The following is an 18,065-nucleotide window of genomic DNA, read 5'->3' as shown; positions in this document are numbered from 1 at the left end:
CATGACTTCCTGTTTCACGGGGGTATAAATATGAGGTAACACACAGGCCAAATTCCCTTAGTCATTTATCACAATGGGTAAGACCAAGGAATATAGCTGTGATGTGTGGCAAAAGGTTGTTGAGCTTCACAAAATCGGAAGTGGCTATAAGAAAATAGCAAAAGCATTGAAAATGCTTTTCTCTTTCTAATGACACGGTGAGTCCACGGATTATCTAATTACTATCAGGAATATAACTCCTGGCCAGCAGGAGGAGGCAAAGAGCTCCTCAGCAAAGCTGTTAAATATCGCCTCCCTTCCCTCCAACCCCAGTCATTCTCTTTGCCTACGTTAAAAGCAAGGAGGTGGTAAAATTTAGGTGTCTGAAAGAAGATTCTTCAATCAAGATTTTATTATTTTGAAGCAGAGCAAGATTGTCCTGCTTCCTCCAGGGGTTTAGCCGTAGCCCATGTCAGTCTCTAAAGTAGAGCAGTGGTGGCTTTTAAGCAGTTGGGAACTTGTGGGGTATAATCCTCACTGCGCCTCCCAAACAATTGTTGCTGCCCTATACGGAAAGCCTCACTAGGATTATTCAGTCTTTCTTATTTTTCCCACGGGTCCATGTGAGGTAGAGGACCTCTCATACTATGTGAGCTGCCCTGCTGCCGGGTAGATTGTTCTTCAGGTAAGTGCCTAATTTTATTTTCTTGATGAATGTGGCACTTTTTCAGTTAAGCCTTATTTTGGGACACTAACAATCCTATTTGGGCTTAATGGGATTTTAGTAGGCTGTGTGTGCAGGCACTGGGGACGTATAGTCTTTTGGAGAGAGGCTCAGACTTATTTTATTCTAGTTCTGAAGGCTCAGATATGGTTATTGTTCCGGTTTTCATTCCGGTTCTTGGGGGACAGAGTCAGTGTGTTTTTACTATGGAAGTAACGGCTCTGGCATTAATAATAATGGCAACCGGCTTCTTTCTAGTTAGGTTACGCCCACGAATAGGAAGGCCGGGCTTCTGAGGCGGCAATTAGTGTTGTGCGCCTTTCCGGATATTTTCATGTCGGGTTCAGTCTGGAGTGTGTTACTGCGTCTCTGCTTAAAGGAATCAGTGACAAGTTTTACAGAGCCGTTTTTGAACAGCTAGACTTTAGTCCGGATCATAGTTTGAGGAATCCGGTTCACAGGGGGACAGGTAGGCACCGCAGCAAGGAGTGCTGAGGTGAGGAGGCTGCCTGAGGGTTATTGTACACTGCTGTTTTTGCGGTAGCCAAGGAATAAAAGAGAAATTATTTTTACTTTTAAAATTGAAAGTGACAGTAACTTTTTTTTTTTTTTTTTTTGGTATTAATATTTTCAAACTTAAATAAAGCTGTTGAGTTTATTTTGTTTATAAATTTGAGTTAAGATGGATCAAGAGGCCCTGCAAAATGTTACATGTGGCTTGTGTTTTGACTGTAATGTGGAACCCCCAATTCCATTTCGTCCCTCATGTATTGAAAGAACATTTACATTACAGGGATTGACTTTTAGAATCTGAGCCATCATTAGCTAAGGCGGATGCTGTTCAGGGGCCTCCTGTCCAAGATATGCTGCAGCTTTCTCCTCAAGTGTCCCAAACAACATCGTCCACACATGCAGTGCCCTGCGTTTCCTCTCAAACTCCAGTTGGGGATGCCTTGCATGACATTGCTACCCACATAGCGCATTAGTTACCGCAGAGGATATCTGCTTTTCTCATGCTACAGGGAAAGCGCAAGAGGAAATGTAAGGTTTCTGACACAGTCGTGGCTATTCTGAATGTTTCCTCCCAGGAGTCTGAGGAGGAAGATACTTGGGTAGCATCTGAGGGTGAAGACTCAGTGTAATTCCTTCTGCTGAAGTTGTATCCTTCAGGTTTAAGCTAGAACACCTCCGGTTGTTACTTAAGGAGGTTTTGGCCACTCTGGACGACTCCGACCTGACTGTCGTGGTCAGTCCTAAGAAGTCAAGTAAGTTAAACAAATACTTTGATGTTCCTTCCACAGTGGAGGTCTTTCCGGTACCAGACCAGGCTACAGAGATTATTGCTCGGGAATGGGAGAGACCTGGTATCCCTTTTTTCTCCATCCCCAATTTTTAAGAAGATGTTTCCAATAGCTGACTCTATCAAGGAGTCTTGACAGATGGTCCCCAAGGTGGAAGGGGCAATTTCCACTTTGGTTAAGAGAACCACTATTCCCATGGAGGATAGCTGTTCCTTTAAGGATCCTATGGATAAGAAGTTGGAAGGGTTACTAAAAAAGATGTATGTACATCAGGGTTTACAATGGCAACCTGCAGTGTGTATTGCTACCGTCACCAGTGCGGCGGCTTACTGGTTTGATGCATTGTCTGAATCTATTCAGACAGCTACTCCCCTTGAGGAGATCTAGGATAGGATCAAGGCTCTTAAGTTGGCCAATTCCTTGATGTTTCCCTACAGCTTATTAAGTTGGGAGCAAAGTTTTCTGGTTTTGCAGTACTGGCCCACAGAGCTTTATGGTTGAAATCATGGTCTGCGGATGTGTCGTCTAAGCTTTTGGCGATTCCCTACAAGGGTAAGACCTTGTTTGGGCCGGGCTTGGCTGAGATTATTTCCGACATTACGGGAGGTAAGGGTCATTTCCTCCCTCAGGACAAGAGGAATAAGCAGAAGGGATGTCAGAGTAATTTTTTTTCCTTTTGAAACTTCAAGGGTAAGCCTTCCTCTCCCTCTAACAAGCAGGAACAGTCCAAGCCTTCCTGGAGGTCCAACCAGTCATGGAACAAGGGAAAGCAATCTAAGAAGCCCGCTACTGATTCAAAGTCAGCATGAAGGGTCTGCCCCCGATCTGGGACCGGATCTTGTGGGTGGCAGACTTTCCTTCATTGCTCAGGCTTGGGTTTGGGATGTTCAGGAACCCTGGGCGGTGGACATCGTGTCCCAGGGATACAAACTAGAGGTAAAGACCTTTCCTCCCAGGGGCAGGTTTCTGCTCTCAAGATTATCTGTAGACCAGATAAAGAGAAGCGTTCTTACACTGTGTTCGAGACCTTTCCGACCTGGGAATGATAGTTCCTGTTCCAATGCAGGAACAGGGTCTGGGATTTTACTCCAATCTGTTTGTGGTTCCCAAAAAAGAGGGAACTTTCAGACCAATTCTAGACCTCAAAAGTCTAAACAAGTTCCTCAGAGTACCGTCCTTCAAGATGGAAACTATTCGTTTCATTCTTCCCTTGGTTCAAGAGGGTCAATTCATGACAACAGTAGGTTTAAAGGATGCGTACCTGCATGTTCCCATCCACAGGGATCATCACAAGTTTCTAAGGTTCGCATTTCTAGACAGATGCTTCCAGTTTGTGGCTCTTCCATTCGGCCTTGCGACAGCTCCCAGAATTTTTTCAAAAGTCCTGGGATTTCTGTTGGCGGTGCTCCGGTTGTGGGGCATTGCAGTGGCACCTTATCTGGACGACATTCTGGTTCAGGCGCCATCCTTTCAACTAGCGAACTCTCACACGGAGATGTTGTTATCCTTCCTGCGCTCTCATGGATGGAAGGTGAATTTGGGAAAGAGTTCATTAATTCCAGCTACAAGGGTAGTGTTCTTGGTAACCATAATAGATACCCTATCGATGAAAATATTTCAGACAATCCTTCAGTCAGTGGCCCAATGTATGGAGGTAATCAGTCTGATGGTAGCTGCCATGGACATCATTCCATTTGCCCGTTTCCACCTTAGACCTCTACAATTATGCATGCTCAGACAATGGAACGGGGATTATGCGGATATGTCTCCGCGATTACATCTGGATCAGGCGACAAGAGATTCTTTTCTTTGGTGTTTGTCTCAGGAACATCTCTCCCAGGGAACCTGCTTCTGCAGACCCACCTGGGTGATTGTGACAACGGACGCCAGCCTGCTGGGATGGGGAGCAGTCTGGGGCTCTCTAAAGGCTCAGGGGACATGGACTCGGGAGGAGTCTGTTCTCCCCATAAACATTCTAGAGCTGAGGGATCTTTAATGCTCGCCTGGCCTCAGTTAGCTTCAGCCTGGTTTATCAGGTTCCAGTTGGACAACATAACTTCAGTGGCTTTCATCAACCATCAGGGAGGAACTCTGAGTTCCTTGGCCATGATAGAGGTAGCCAAGATTATTCAGTGGGCGGAGACCCACAACTGCTGTCTATCTGCGATCCACATTCCAGGAGTGGACAATTGGGAAGCAGATTTTCTGAGCAGACAGACTTTTCACCTGGGGGAGTGGGAACTCCATCCGGAAGTGTTTTCCAGCTTGATTCTCAAATGGGGACAGCCAGAACTGGATCTCATGGCATCTCGTCAGAATGCCAAGCTCCCGAGGTACGGGTCGAGGGATCCTCAGGCTGTACTGATAGAGGCTCTGGTGGTCCCTTGGAATTTCAGTCTAGCATACCTATTTCCTCCGTTCGCTCTCCTTTCTCGGGTCATTGCTCGAATCAAACGAGAGGGCTTCGGTGATCCTCATCGTACCGGCGTGGCCTCGCAGGATCTGGTATGCAGACCTAGTGGAGATGTCATCTCTTCCACCTTGGAGGCTTCCATTGAGGAAGGACCTTCTACTTCACGGGCCCTTCCTTCACCCAAATTAGTTTCTCTGAAGCTGACTGCTTGGAGATTGAACGCTTAATTTTATCTAAGCGTGGTTTTTCTGAGTCTGTCATTGAGACCATGATTCAGGCTCGTAAGCCTGTGACTAGAAAGATTTACCATAAGATATGGCATAAATATCTTCATTGATGTGAATCCAGAGGCTACTCTTGGAGTAGAGTTTGGATTCCTAGAATTTTGTCCTTTCTCCAGGAGGGTCTGGAGAAGGGTTTATCTGAGAGTACTTTGAAGGGTCAAATATCTGCCTTGTCTATTTTGTTGCATAAAAGTCTGGCGAGTATACCAGATGTGCAATCTTTTTGTCAGGCCTTGGTCAGAATCAGGCCTGTGTTCAAACCTGTTACTCCTCCCTGGAGTTTTAAAGGGATACTGAACCCACATTTTTTCTTTCGTAATTCAGATAGAGCATGCAATTTTTAGCAAATTTCTAATTTACTCCTATTATCAATTTTTCTTTGTTCTCTTAATATCTTTATTTGAAAAAGAAGGCATCTAACCTTATTTTTTTATTCAGAACTCTGGACAGCACTTTTTCATTGGTCGATGAATTTATCCACCAATGAGAAAGGACAACCCAGGTTGTTCACCAAAAATGGGCCGGCATCTAAACTTACATTCTTTCATTTCAAATAAAGATACCAAGAGAATGAAGAAAATTTGATAATAGGAGTAAATTAGAAAGTTGCTTAAAATTTCATGCTTTATCTGAATCCGGAAAGAAAAAAACATTGTGTTCAGTGTCCCTTTAACCTTGTTCTTCAACAGTCTCCGTTTGAGCCTATCCATTCCTTAGATATAGTTATTATCTTGGAAAGTTATTTTTTTCTTGTTGCAATTTCTTCTGCCCACAAAGTCTCAGAACTATCGGCGTTGCAGTGTGACTCCCTTTATCTTATTTTTCATTCTGATAAGGTAGTTCTGCGTACTAAGTTAGGGTTCCATACTAAGGTGGTTTCGGATAGGTACATTAATCAAGAAATTGTTGTTCCTCCTTTGTGTCCTAACCCTTCTTCCCATAAGGAGCGTCTGCTGCACAACCTAGATGTGGTGCGTGCGTTGAAATACTATTTACAGGCGACTAAGGATTTTCGTCAGGCTTTGACTCTGTTTGTTGTTTTCTCTGGGAAACGTAAGGGTCAGAAAGCTACGACTACTTCTGTTTCTTTGTGTCTGAAGAGTGTAATTCGTTTGGCCTATGAAACTGCTGGACAGCAGCCTCCTGATAGAGTCACGGCTCATTCTACGAGGGCTGTTTCCTCATCCTGGGCATTCAAAAATGAAGCTTATGTGGAACAGATTTGCAAGGCTGCAACTTGGTCCTCTCTACATACTTTTTCTAAATTCTATACATTTTATACTTTTACCTCGGCTGAGGCTTCTTTTGGGAGAAAGGTTCTTTAAGCAGTGGTGCCTTCAATTTGGGTCCCCTGTGTCCTCTAGTTTGGGTATGGATTCCCAATAGTAATTAGATGATCCGTGGACTCACTGTGTCATTAGAAAGAACCAAAATTTATGCTTACCTGATAAATGTATTTATTTCTCCACAGCCCGCCCTATTTTTTAAGACAGGTTTTTGTTGTATTAAAAACCTTTGCACCTTGTTGCTTCCTTTCTCTCCTTTTACTTTGGTCGAATGACTGGGGTTGGAGGGAAGGGAGGTGATATTTGCTGTGGTGCTCTTTGCCTCCTCCTGCTGGCCAGGAGTGATATTCCCGATAGTAATTAGATGATCCATGGACTCACCATGTCAAGAAAGAAAGAAATTTATCAGGTAAGCATAAATTTTGTTTTGCACCATCAGGGCAAAATTTAAGAAGTTCCAATCAACTGCAAATGTTCTAAATCTGTCACGCTGCTCTTCTGCTCTGTTGTGGCTGTTACCATGGACACAGGCACTCCACCTGTTGGTAGGGATACGGCAGTGTAACAGCAGCACAGTGATGACATCACTGCCTGCCCTGTCTTTCCTATGTAAAGGCCTCAGTCTCTCTCACATGTGTCCAAGTATAGGTGTTACTTCTTGTGCTCCTGGGTGCTGTATATCTGTATGCTGAATTGCTGTATTGATTTACTGTTGCTGAACTCTGCCTGTTTGACTACTCTGCTTGCCTTAACCCCTGAATTGCTGGACTGCTTTACCGTTGATGAACTCTACCTGTTTTGACTACTCTGCTTGCCTTAACCTTTGCATTGCCGGATTGCTTAACTATTGATGAACTCGGCCTGTCTGAACATTCTATTGGTTTACCCCTTAACTGTTATACTGCTGGATATCTTTTTGTTGCTGACTCCTGCCTGTTCCGGGTCCTTCTATTGGTTTACCCCTGACCTGCCATACTGCTGGATTAACTTCCTGTTGCCGCTAAGTACTGCCCTGTCTGCAACCTCATTTTACAAACTCTCTCTCTGCCCTGGGATATTTCCTATCATTCCACTTGACCCTGGGATAAGACTACTGGCCAAGTTTGGTCTGATAGTGAAATATCCCACGAGCATTACAGAATCAAACTAGAAGAGGACATGTGTCTATATTGTTTCAACATGTTGTGAAGAGGATCGTTCGAGTGGCCAAAAAATCTTCAAGGATCAAAGCTGGAGAATTGCAGAAGTTAGTTGCGTCTTTGGGTCAGAAAGTTTCCAAAACTGTCACCTACATCACCACAAGTTATTTCTAAGGGTTTCAAGAAAAAAGCTTCTACTCTCATCCAAAAATAAACTCAAACATCTTCAGTTTGTCAGACACTACTGGAACTTCAAATGGGATTTGGTTATTTGGTCAGATGTTACCAAAATAGAGCTTTTTGGCAATAATCAGAGGTGGGTTTGGTGCACACAGAGAGGTAGCCATATGGAAAAGTACGGTACCTCATGCCCACAGTTATATATGGTGGTAGTTCTTTAATGTTTTGGGACTGTGTTTTTCTGCCAGAAGACCTGGACATTTTGTTAGGATACATGGCATCATGGACTCTTATCAAATATCAACAGATATTAAATGAACACCTGACTGCCTCTGCCAGAAAGCTTAAAATGGGCCGTGGTTGGATCTTGCAGCAGGACAATGATTCTAAACATACATCAAAATCAACACAGAAGATGGTTTACTGACCATAAAATCAAGGTCCTGCCATGGCCATCCCAGTCCCCTGACTTGAACCCCATAAAAAACCTGTGAGGTGAACTGAAGAGGAGAGTCCACCAGTGTCAACTTCGGAATTTAAAGGATCTGGAGAGATTCGTATTCTCCAACCTCATCAGGCATTATAGGAGAAGAAAAACAGAGAGCAAGAGGCGCATAAAGAGCGCTCACTTAAAGTGATACATGGTAGGGTGACTATATCACAGGTTAATATAAAACATAACTTTTATTATACAAATAAAATAAATATTTTAAAATTCTAAGAATCCAAATTGGATGGAATCCAAACAGCACCAGAATTAAAAAACACAAAAAATTAATCAGCAATAGAAAAGATAAGAGGTGCAGTCATGTAACAATCGGCAACTGTTGTCCCATTATGTGAGTTCCACCAAAGGCCTTAAAGTAACTAAAGAGGACGTAGTCTCCCAAACAATGAACTAAATAAAGGTAGAACTCACACAACTATTGGGCTTTTTTTTCGCGTTTGAAAAAGCCCAACGATGAAATGCACATCAGGCGTATCGTATGAATCCTTGCAGCACATTTATTTGTATTTTAATTGAATTTTTGGTGTCTGAGAATATTTTTGCAGTATATGGATGCATGGACCCAACCAGTTCTAATAGTTGTGTGAGTTCTACCTTTCTCATGAGGCTATGTGAAATTAGCGAAAGAAAAATTCTAATGAAATAGCAAATATAATGCACATTCTAATTGGTGAATAGTGAGAGATGTCATTTACAGAAAGCATATCTTTCACCGATAAGGATATAAATAGAAACAATATTACTAGGCATGAAAGTGCAGAGGATAGTCTGTCAAGGTAAATTTTTACCTAAGCAACTGTACTGTAAAATATGTAATACTGTTGTAAATATCATTATACCAATGATCTAGGACAATAGTTACTAACTGGATAAACTTGAACAGTAGATGCACTCATAGTAAAATGTATGTTTATTAATAACTATATATAAAGGAATGCCTTATATAGGTAAATTTGGTAGTCTATTGAAGTGATATAGTATCATGCTGCCCCGGACATAGACAACACTTCAATGGCATAATATAAAATAGTCCTACCAAATGATAAACATAGAACTACATATATTGCATAGCAATCTCAATCCTAATTGGTAGACAATGTGTATTCCAAAGAAATGCTAAAAGCTTTAGTAAAAGCATATTTTAAATTGATATGTTCCAAATCCAATCAAATATCAGTTTTCTCTACTGATAATTCATATGGTAGCATTTCTAGTTTAATATACATAAGGATACATATAGTGTTAAAATAAAATAGGAGTGTGTCTCTTCTCCGTGCAACATAACAACTTAATGGCTTAGAGATTACCTCATGAATCAAAGATACTGGATATAAAATAGTGTGAAATAGCTTGACTCAGATTGATCAGTTTACCAGAAATGGCTCTAAACCTATGTGAACTTAAGTTTTGTATTATCTTGTCCCACCATACATGCCTATGGTATAAATTTTCTCCAAAAAGGTGGGGAATGGGCTCTTTATTATAAGACTGTATCAAGCAATAACAGTAAGAAGCACATTTTGCTGACAAAACAGAAGAAACTTATGTAAAAGAACAAAGTGGAAATAACTGTACAGCGCTAGATAAATTGTTCAAGTAAGAAACTTTCACGATATCTAACTCCTGCTGTCTAATACTAGGAATTTTAGCAAAATCAGGAGGGAAATACAAGAGCCCCAGAAGAGGAATTGTCTCGGGGATATTTAGATTCAACCAATGTCGACTTTACTTGAGGCATTACTGATGTCAGAAGCTTGTTTCCAGCCTAAGACAGTATGAAGAGCAGACATGAAGTCATAAGATCAGGATAGAGTGAACATTGAATCTTCCCCAGACCTCTAGCTTCCACCAAATGGTCAGGATCGGCAGGGCATTTTTTCAAGCGCTGATGCAAAAGTCCCTGGTTTCAAGTACTTGGTTGAATTGGCTCCCTTCTATCTATTCTCTGGAGGAGCAAGGGTTTGCAATGTAGGTTTCATCTGGTGTATCTTCGTACTAGGTCTCTCAGACCCATGATCACTCTCCTCAAACTCGCCCAAAGGAGGAACCTGGTAACAAATTCTACGGGCGAAGGGGTCTGTGTCCTCATAGCAGGCAGCTATTTTATCCACAACTTGACACAGCTGACTTTCAAGTTCCATTAAGTGTCGCTGAAGAAGACCCAGCACCTCTGTTTCCCAAGCTTCAATTATATTCATGGTTTCCAAGGGGAACTGGGAACAGCGAGTGTCTTGTACTTCTACTAGTGTAAACTATCGCAAATAAGACTGGGTTCCTTTTGCAACACTAAGATTGTTTGGGTAAAAAAAATATGGGTAATAGTAGTAGCAGAATTATCTCACTGTGGTTTCCTGGAGCGCGGGGGGGGGGGGTATGCTGCAGCCTAAACTCCATGGATCGTTGAGCACAGCAAAGAGGGCCAATATTTCAGGTTGCTTGCAGAAACTACTGATAGTCAAAACAGCGGATCCCGCCTCACAACGTAATTTTGATTTGTCTTAATACTTCTCCGGGTTGTCTCACATGCAAACGCAAGGTATGGGAATCCAATTCAGACCTAAACTTCTTTTCAAGATGTATACAATGAGATTAGAGTTCAAGTCTGTGTGGTCGCTCACTATGTAGCTTCACTGAAGAGCATAGGCTGGTTACGTAGTTCTGAAGCTCCCAACTTAGTTCTTTAAATGTTCGCAGGGATATTGAAAATCTGAATGTTTCAATGTATAAATGAAGCCGGGAAACATAAATTAAACTCTAATATTACGTTTTCGTGTCAGGAGCTCCAAGAAAAGACGTACTGACGCTTCAGCCATTGGCTCTGCCCCCCGCCCCCCATTCCTCCATTTTTGATTATAGGAGAAGACTCGGAGCTGTTATCTTGGCAAAGGGAGGTAGCACAAAGTATTGACTAAAAGGGAGCTAATAACTGTACCACATATATTGAACAAATGTTTTTTTTTTGGGGGGGGGGGTAAACCTGTGTTGTTTGCAATTGTTTGATATACATGAGAGCAGAGTATTTTTGTGTACTTTTTAAAGAAAAGATCAAAAGGTTAAACAATAATTCACAGCCTTCTTTGCTCACATTTAACAAGGTTGCCAATATTAGTGGAGGGCATTATATCTTGTTATACAAACTGAGCAAGTAACATTCTATGATCAAACATCAGATGACATGGTATTCAATGTGCATACTAGATTTAAGTTTACAGTTTAAAAGCTCAATAAATGAAAGTTAGTGTATCTGGGCATTAAATATATACCATGTATCAAATACTCTTTCCTCCAATATACCATGTGTCAAATTCTCTTTCCTCCAGATATGGGTTTGGAAGTGCTGGCAACGAAAAATTCCAGATCCCTCCTGGTGCTGATGTGCAATATGAAGTCAAACTTAAAAGCTTTGAAAAGGTTGGTGTACCCCAGTGTGGGTCTGCGCACATTCTTTTAGTAACATCTCTTTCCCCTGTAGCAAATAAAACACATCCTGGTTCTTATAGGACATAATAGGAAGACAAAAAAAACATCACTGATCTTTCACTAGATCGGTGTATTTATTTCGTTTTTGATAACCCCCCCCCTTGCTTTATGTCTCTTGCTACAGCTAAAGGGTGCGATAAAATAAATAAAAGGAGCAATAATATGAGAGGTGGGATACAGGAGATGGCAGGTAAATAATGCAAAGTCAACCAACCACCCTAGATAGGTAAACGCAAGCAAAAAATAAATGGCATTGCATAAAAAAAAGAAAAAAGTATCAGTAGTAATCAGGTACAAAAGGATATAGAAATATAGAAGTGACAGTTGGACTCATTCTCTAGACCTAGGGCATGACACCATTTGACTAACATGTGGGGAGGGGTTACAATTTGGTGGATAGAAATTGAGAACTTCAGTTCAAGTGTGTGTTTAAGTCAAAATTAGACAAATTAAACAATAATATTAATGTATTGGAACAAATTAATGTTACAATTTTTTAATTTTTTTTGCAATAATTTTATTTTTATTTTTTTAGCAGAATCCACTCTTGACTTCAACTAGCAGTGAATTATTTCCCATAAAAGATGCTGTGCAGTTAGATCTCTAACCTATTAGACATAAATAATAATAAAGCAGTTAGGGCTTTATAATCTTCTGTTGCTTTAATTTTAAATTGCTATAAATACTTCATAGCCACACGTAACCGGTTATGCAAGTTTACCAAGTAATGTTGCTTGTAGTGTTCCATTTACAACAGTCATGCACATGCTGAAAACAAATGCATGGCTTGGTAAATACATGTAAATGATTTCTTTGTAGTGACCATTTTGATTTTCCACAGGGGCGCCCAAAAATTTGGTATGGAGGACTGGTCACTAATTGTGTTATTAGCCAGGGGCCACACTTATGCTGTAGATGATTACTGAAATTAAAATAAAAAATGTAATTACATTTTTAGTTAAAATCAGTTAATGAATAGAAACTAATTTCCTATGTAGTTTTTAATTGTGTATTCTACACAAAGGTTTGAAAATCGGTATAATTACACATTCAGTTGCCTAATGAGAGGCATGGGACTCACAAATTACTATTGTGTGTTCTGCTCATTGTTGCAGAGGAACACAAAATCTTTGGAAGGCCATGTGTGTAGTTTGGGTGGCCCTTTTCTAGTAGGTCATTATATTCTGATATTGGTTTTCTCCACAGGCAAAGGAGTCTTGGGAAATGAACACGGAGGAAAAGCTGGAACAAGGACTTCTGGTTAAGGAGCGGGGAACACAGTTTTTTAAGGTACAGCACTGACTATAGACCCCATGTTTAACTTCTGCTAGTCCAGTTTAGGTTGCGAGTTTTTTGGCCTTTTTTGTTACTTCACTCTTAACAGTTGGATCTGATTATCGCCCATGTGTGCCTGTTAGCTCTCCTGCTACAATATATTCTCTTGATAACCCTCTCTGTTTCACACATCAGTCCCTTTTGTTCTTTGCCAAATGTAGGCCTCGTTTCTATTGCCGTTATAAACTGGTTGTAACAAAACATACCTCCATTTAAGTCTATGGAGAAGTTGTATGTTACCAGCAGTTCACACAGTTTACAACGGCAATGGAAACTAGGCCTTAGTTTTTATGAATCGTGAAATAGTGTTATTTTTTTCGTTAACATTGTTTTATTTTTAGTGGAAAACTAACAGGGAGAGTGTGTGCACAAGTTAGATGTGGGATAGACTTCCCACAGCTTGATCTAATCTATCTGTCGGCTTAGGAGAAGTACATAGCAGCAGTTTTACAATAATGATTTTAAGCACTAGTTGCAGCAATGTTATAAAGGGACAGTCGGACAGTCAACTCAAATTTTTTATTGTTTAAAAAGATAGATAATCTTTGCACAGAAAACATGGTTATATGGTTATATTCATACTCTTTTTTTTTTTTTTTTTTTTTTTTTTTTTTCCTCTGTGATTACCTTGCTTCTAAGCATCTTCTGACAGCCTCCTGACCACATGACTTTATGTACTGACTTGCATTTAAGCCAATTAGTGCTGTGTTGTTAGAATCCATGGGCGTCAGCACAATGTTATATATATGGCTCACATGAACTAGCTTCCCTGTTGTGAAAAACAAATGCAAAAGCATGTGATCATGGGGGCTGTCTTTAGGGACTTAGAAACAGACCAATATTTAGAGGTTTAAAGGTTATAAAGTCTGTTAATATAACCATGTTGGTTGTGCAAAGCTGGGGAATGGCTAGTAAAGGCATTATCTATCTTTCTTTCTAATGACACGGTGAGTCCACGGATCATCTCTAATTACTCATGAGAATATCACTCCTTGCCAGCAGGAGGAGGCAAAGAGCACCACAGCAAACCTGTTAAATATCACCTCTCTTCCCTCCAACCCCAGTCATTCTCTTTGCCTATGTTAAAAGTAAGGAGGTTGTAAAGTTTTTAGGTGATTCTTCAATCAAGATTTTTTTATTTTTACAGCAGAGCAAGTTTTGTTCTGCTTCTTCCTAGGGTGTAGACGTAGCCCATGTCAGTCTCTACAGTAGAGCAGTGGTGGCTTTTAAGCAATTGGGAACTTGTGGGGTATAATCCTCACTGTGCCTCCCAAATAGTTTTGCTGCCCTAACCTGAAAGCCTGAGGATCTTTAACTTCTATTGATTCCGGTAACCAGCAGGACAGGTAGGCACCTCAGCAGGGCTTGCTGAGGTTTAGAAGCTGTCTGGGTTTCTCTAGAGCCGCTGCTCTGCTATTAGAAAATAAAAAGTTACTTTTAACATTTAAAGGGACAGTAACATTTTTTTACATAAATTTTCAAATTTAAATAAAGCATTTTCTTTTTAAAGACACAATGAGTCCACGGATTTCATCCATCCTTGTGGGATTACGCCTCCTGGTCAGCAGGAGAAGGCAAAGAGCACCACAGCAGAGCTGTATATATAGCTCCTCCCTTCCCTCCCACCCCAGTCATTCTCTTTGCCTGTGTTAGTGATAGGAAGAGGTAAAGTGAGGTGTTAGATTAGATTCTTCAATCAAGAGTTTATTATTTTTAAAATGGTACCAGTGAGTGCTATTTTATTCTAGGGTGTAGCCGTAGTCCTTGTCAGTCTCTAGAGTAAAGCTATTGGTGGCTTTAAAGCAATGGGGACTGGTGGGACATGATTCTCACTGCGCCTCCCATACTGTGTTGCTGCCCTTCTGGTGATGGCCTAAGCAGATACTAACTCAGGCCCTATCTGTGTTCACAGGGCTATAGGAGGGAGAAGACATCTTGATCCTGGGGGAGCTGTCATGCTGTCTGACAGCATCGAGGAAAAGTGCAGTCTTTATTTTTCTGGGCCATATCTTATCTCAGAAATGACTATGCACTTCCTTATTCATATGTCATTGGGAACATGGGCTCTCTAGGTGAAGGGCTTCCCCTATTAGACAGTTTGTATGGCTTTCATACTGGACAAGGCAAACTGCACTTTTACAGGCCTATGCTGGGACTATGTTAATGGGGGACATGGGCTCTTTACGGTGAGGGCTCCTCTGCTAGACACTGTTTATAAGTACTGTGGGCAAGACGCTAGGGGGCTATATTTATCTGGAGCTTTTTGAGTAAGAAGGCTCCTGTATAAGGCAGTGCTTTTGTGGGCTACGCTTGGGATGACACAGCGGCGATCAGCTTTTTTTTACTAAAGTCTTAGCCGGGAAGTTTTTTTCCTGACGCCCACGAAGGGCGGGGTTAGATTTTGCACGCTTCAGTAGAGAAGCCGCGCAGTTACTAATTGCTCAGGAGTCCCGACATCCAGTGTATCAGTGATCCTCATCGCTATCAGGTGTTACGCTAAAACCGCATGGTTGGATAAGCAGGCGGATTTTAGCATTCTGAGACCCGATCAGGAGTTTGCTGGGAGAGTGGTCGGAGTACCTGGTGGCAGGTAGGCGCCTCAGCAGAGCTGTTGAGGCGAGGAGGTCTCATTTCTTTTTTCTGGAATAAAAGGCATAGTAAAGAAATTGAGTAACAGATTATCCAGTGCAGTAAAATTGTTGGACGTTTTATTTTTTAAAGGCGCAGTATCCTGTTATTTTTCAGGATGTATTAAGAGACCTTGTTCATATTAGTGCTTGTACACATAGTGTTTGGCTACAAATTTAAGGGGCCTGTATAATTTAAAGGGCCAATACCAATTTTTCCTTTCTTTTTAGTTATCATGGACTTGGAAGATGTCCAGAATGTTACATGTGCCATGTGTTTGAATGCAAATGTGGAACCTCCTGTTCCTTTTTTGTCCCTCATGTATTGAGAGGGCTCTACACTATAGAGCAAACATTTTCTTTGATAAAAAAATTGTCCAAAGCGAATGCTTCTCAGGAGTCTACCGATGAGATGCAGAGTATGCCGCAGATTTCTCCCCAAGCGTCACAGCCCTTAACGCCAGCTCAAGCAGTGCCATGTACTTCTTCTCCAGTTTCTGCTGCAGTCACATTAAAGGACTTAGCTGCAGTTATGTCCTCTACACTTTCTGATGCGTTATCTGCCTTTCCCATATTTCAAGGCAAGCGTAAAAAGGACAACTATGTGGTCAATGCAGTTTTGATACTATGATGACGATCTCGGACGTACCCTCACAGGGCTCTGAGTTGGAGGGTATGGAGGTCCTATCGGAAGGTGAAATTTCTGACTCAGGAAGTTCCTTACCTCTGACTGATTCAGAAGTGGTTTCTTTCAGGTTTAAGCTAGAACACTTCCGCCTGTTACTCAGGGAGGTTTTGGGGACTTTGGACGACTGTGATTCAATAGTGGTCCCTCCGGAGAAGTTGAGTAAGTTGGAGAGCTACTTAGAAGTTCCTTCTTACTCTGTTTTTCCAGTTCCCAAGAGAACTTCAGAGATTTCTTAGGAATGGGAGATACCAAGTATCCCCTTCTCTCCTTCTCCCATCTTCAAGAAGATGTTCCCTATAGCTGACGCTGTTAGGGACTCTTGGCAGATGGTTCCTAAGGTGGAGGGAGTTATTTCCACCTTGGCTAAATGGACTACTATCCCTATTGAGGATAGTTGTGCTTTTAAAGATCCTATGGATAAGAACTTGGAGGGTCTACTTAAAAGGATCTATGTTCACCAGAGTTTGCTATTGCACCGGCTTCTTGCATTGTTACGGTCACTAGTGCGGCAGCTTATTGGTTTGATGCTCTTGCGGAGTCTCTTAAGACTGAGACTTCTTTGGAAGAGATACAGGATCGGATTAAAGCTCTTAAATTAGCTAATTCGTTTATTACGGATGCTTCTCTGCAGATTACTAAATTGGCTGCTAAGAGTTTGGGTTTTTCCATCTTAGCCAGCAGAGCCTTATGGTTGAAGCCTTGGTCTGCGGATGTGTCATTCAAGTCTAAACTTCTGGCTATTCCTTACAAGGGGAAGACCCTGTTTGGACCTGACTTGAAGGAAATTATTTCCGACATCACGGGAGGCAAGGGTCATCTCCTCCCTCAGGATAAAAGATCCAAACAGAGAGGTCAACAGAGTAATTTTCGTTCCTTTCAAAATTTCAAGGGAACCTCCTCTTCCTCTAAACAGGAAGGGAACTATTCGTTATCCAAGACTACCTGGAGACCCAACCAATCGTGGAACAAGGGTAAGCAATCCAAGAAACCTGCTGCTGCTTCCAAGTCAGCATGAAGGGTTTGCCCCCGATCCGGGACCGGCTCTGGTAGGGGGCAGACTTTCCTTCTTCATTCAGGCTTGGTTACAAGATGTTCAGGATCCCTGGGCAATAGAAATAGTGTCTCAGGGATACAAACTGGAGTTCAGAAATTCTTCCCCCCCCCTCGAGGAAGATTTCTTCTTTCACGATTATCTGCAGACCAGATAAAAAGAGAGGCGTTCTTAAATTGTGTAAGAGACCTCTCTTCCATGGGAGTTATTTGTCTCGTTCAGTACAGGAACAGGGTTTTTATTCAAATCTGTTTGTAGTTCCCAAAAAGGAGGGAACCTTCAGACCTATCTTAGACCTCAAGAGTCTGAACAAGTTTCTCAGAGTTCCATCTTTCAAGATGGAAACTATTCGTACCATTCTTCCATTGATTCAGGAGGGTCAATTTATGACGACAGTGGATCTGAAGGATGCATATCTTCATGTGCCTATCCACAGAGATCATCACAAGTTCCTGAGGTTTGCCTTTCTGGACAAACATTTTCAGTTCGTGGCTCTCCCTTTCGGTCTGGCCACGGCACCCAGAATTTTCACAAAAGTTCTGGGGGCTCTCCTGGAGGTTCTAACACCGCGGGGCATTGTTGTGGCGCCTTATCTGGACGATATTCTAATCCAGGCATCATCTTATCAGCTAACAAGGTCCCATACCGACATTGTGCTATCCTTCCTGAGAAATCGCGGGTGGAAGGTAAATCCGGACAAGAATCCGTTAATCCCGCAGACAAGGTTACCCTTCCTGGGAACTCTAATCGACTATATCCATGAAAGATTTTCTGACAGAGGTCAGAAGGTCAAAGATTCTGAATACATATCGAGTCCTTCAGTCCACTTCTCGGCCATCAGTGGCTCAGTGCATGGAGGTAATCAGATTGATGGTGGCGGCAATGGACATCATACCGTTAGCTTGGTTTCGTCTCAGGCCTCTGCAGCTCAGCATGCTCAGGCAGTGGAATGGAGATTATGCAGATTTGTCTCCTCGAATAACTCTAGATCAGGAGTTAAGGGAATCTCTTCAATGGTGGTTATCTCTGGATTCTTCTGCTCGACGAGTATCTGAGCTTTCGGCATTACA

At 41.8% G+C, this 18,065-nt stretch overlaps 1 protein-coding gene across 1 annotated transcript in view; it reads left to right on the top strand.

The window, feature by feature from the left end:
- Positions 1-18,065, top strand: part of FKBP4 (FKBP prolyl isomerase 4) — a 121,029-nt gene that overhangs the window by 32,759 nt on the left and 70,205 nt on the right. Inside the window, exons 6-7 of the mRNA XM_053718815.1 lie at positions 11,135-11,225; positions 12,501-12,584. Coding sequence (XP_053574790.1) covers positions 11,135-11,225; positions 12,501-12,584 — 175 coding nt within the window. The remainder of the gene's footprint in view (positions 1-11,134; positions 11,226-12,500; positions 12,585-18,065) is intronic.

The sequence above is a fragment of the Bombina bombina genome, chromosome 6 (assembly GCF_027579735.1).
Source record: "Bombina bombina isolate aBomBom1 chromosome 6, aBomBom1.pri, whole genome shotgun sequence".
Lineage (NCBI taxonomy): Eukaryota > Metazoa > Chordata > Amphibia > Anura > Bombinatoridae > Bombina > Bombina bombina.
This window is presented reverse-complemented; position numbering and strand designations above follow the sequence as displayed.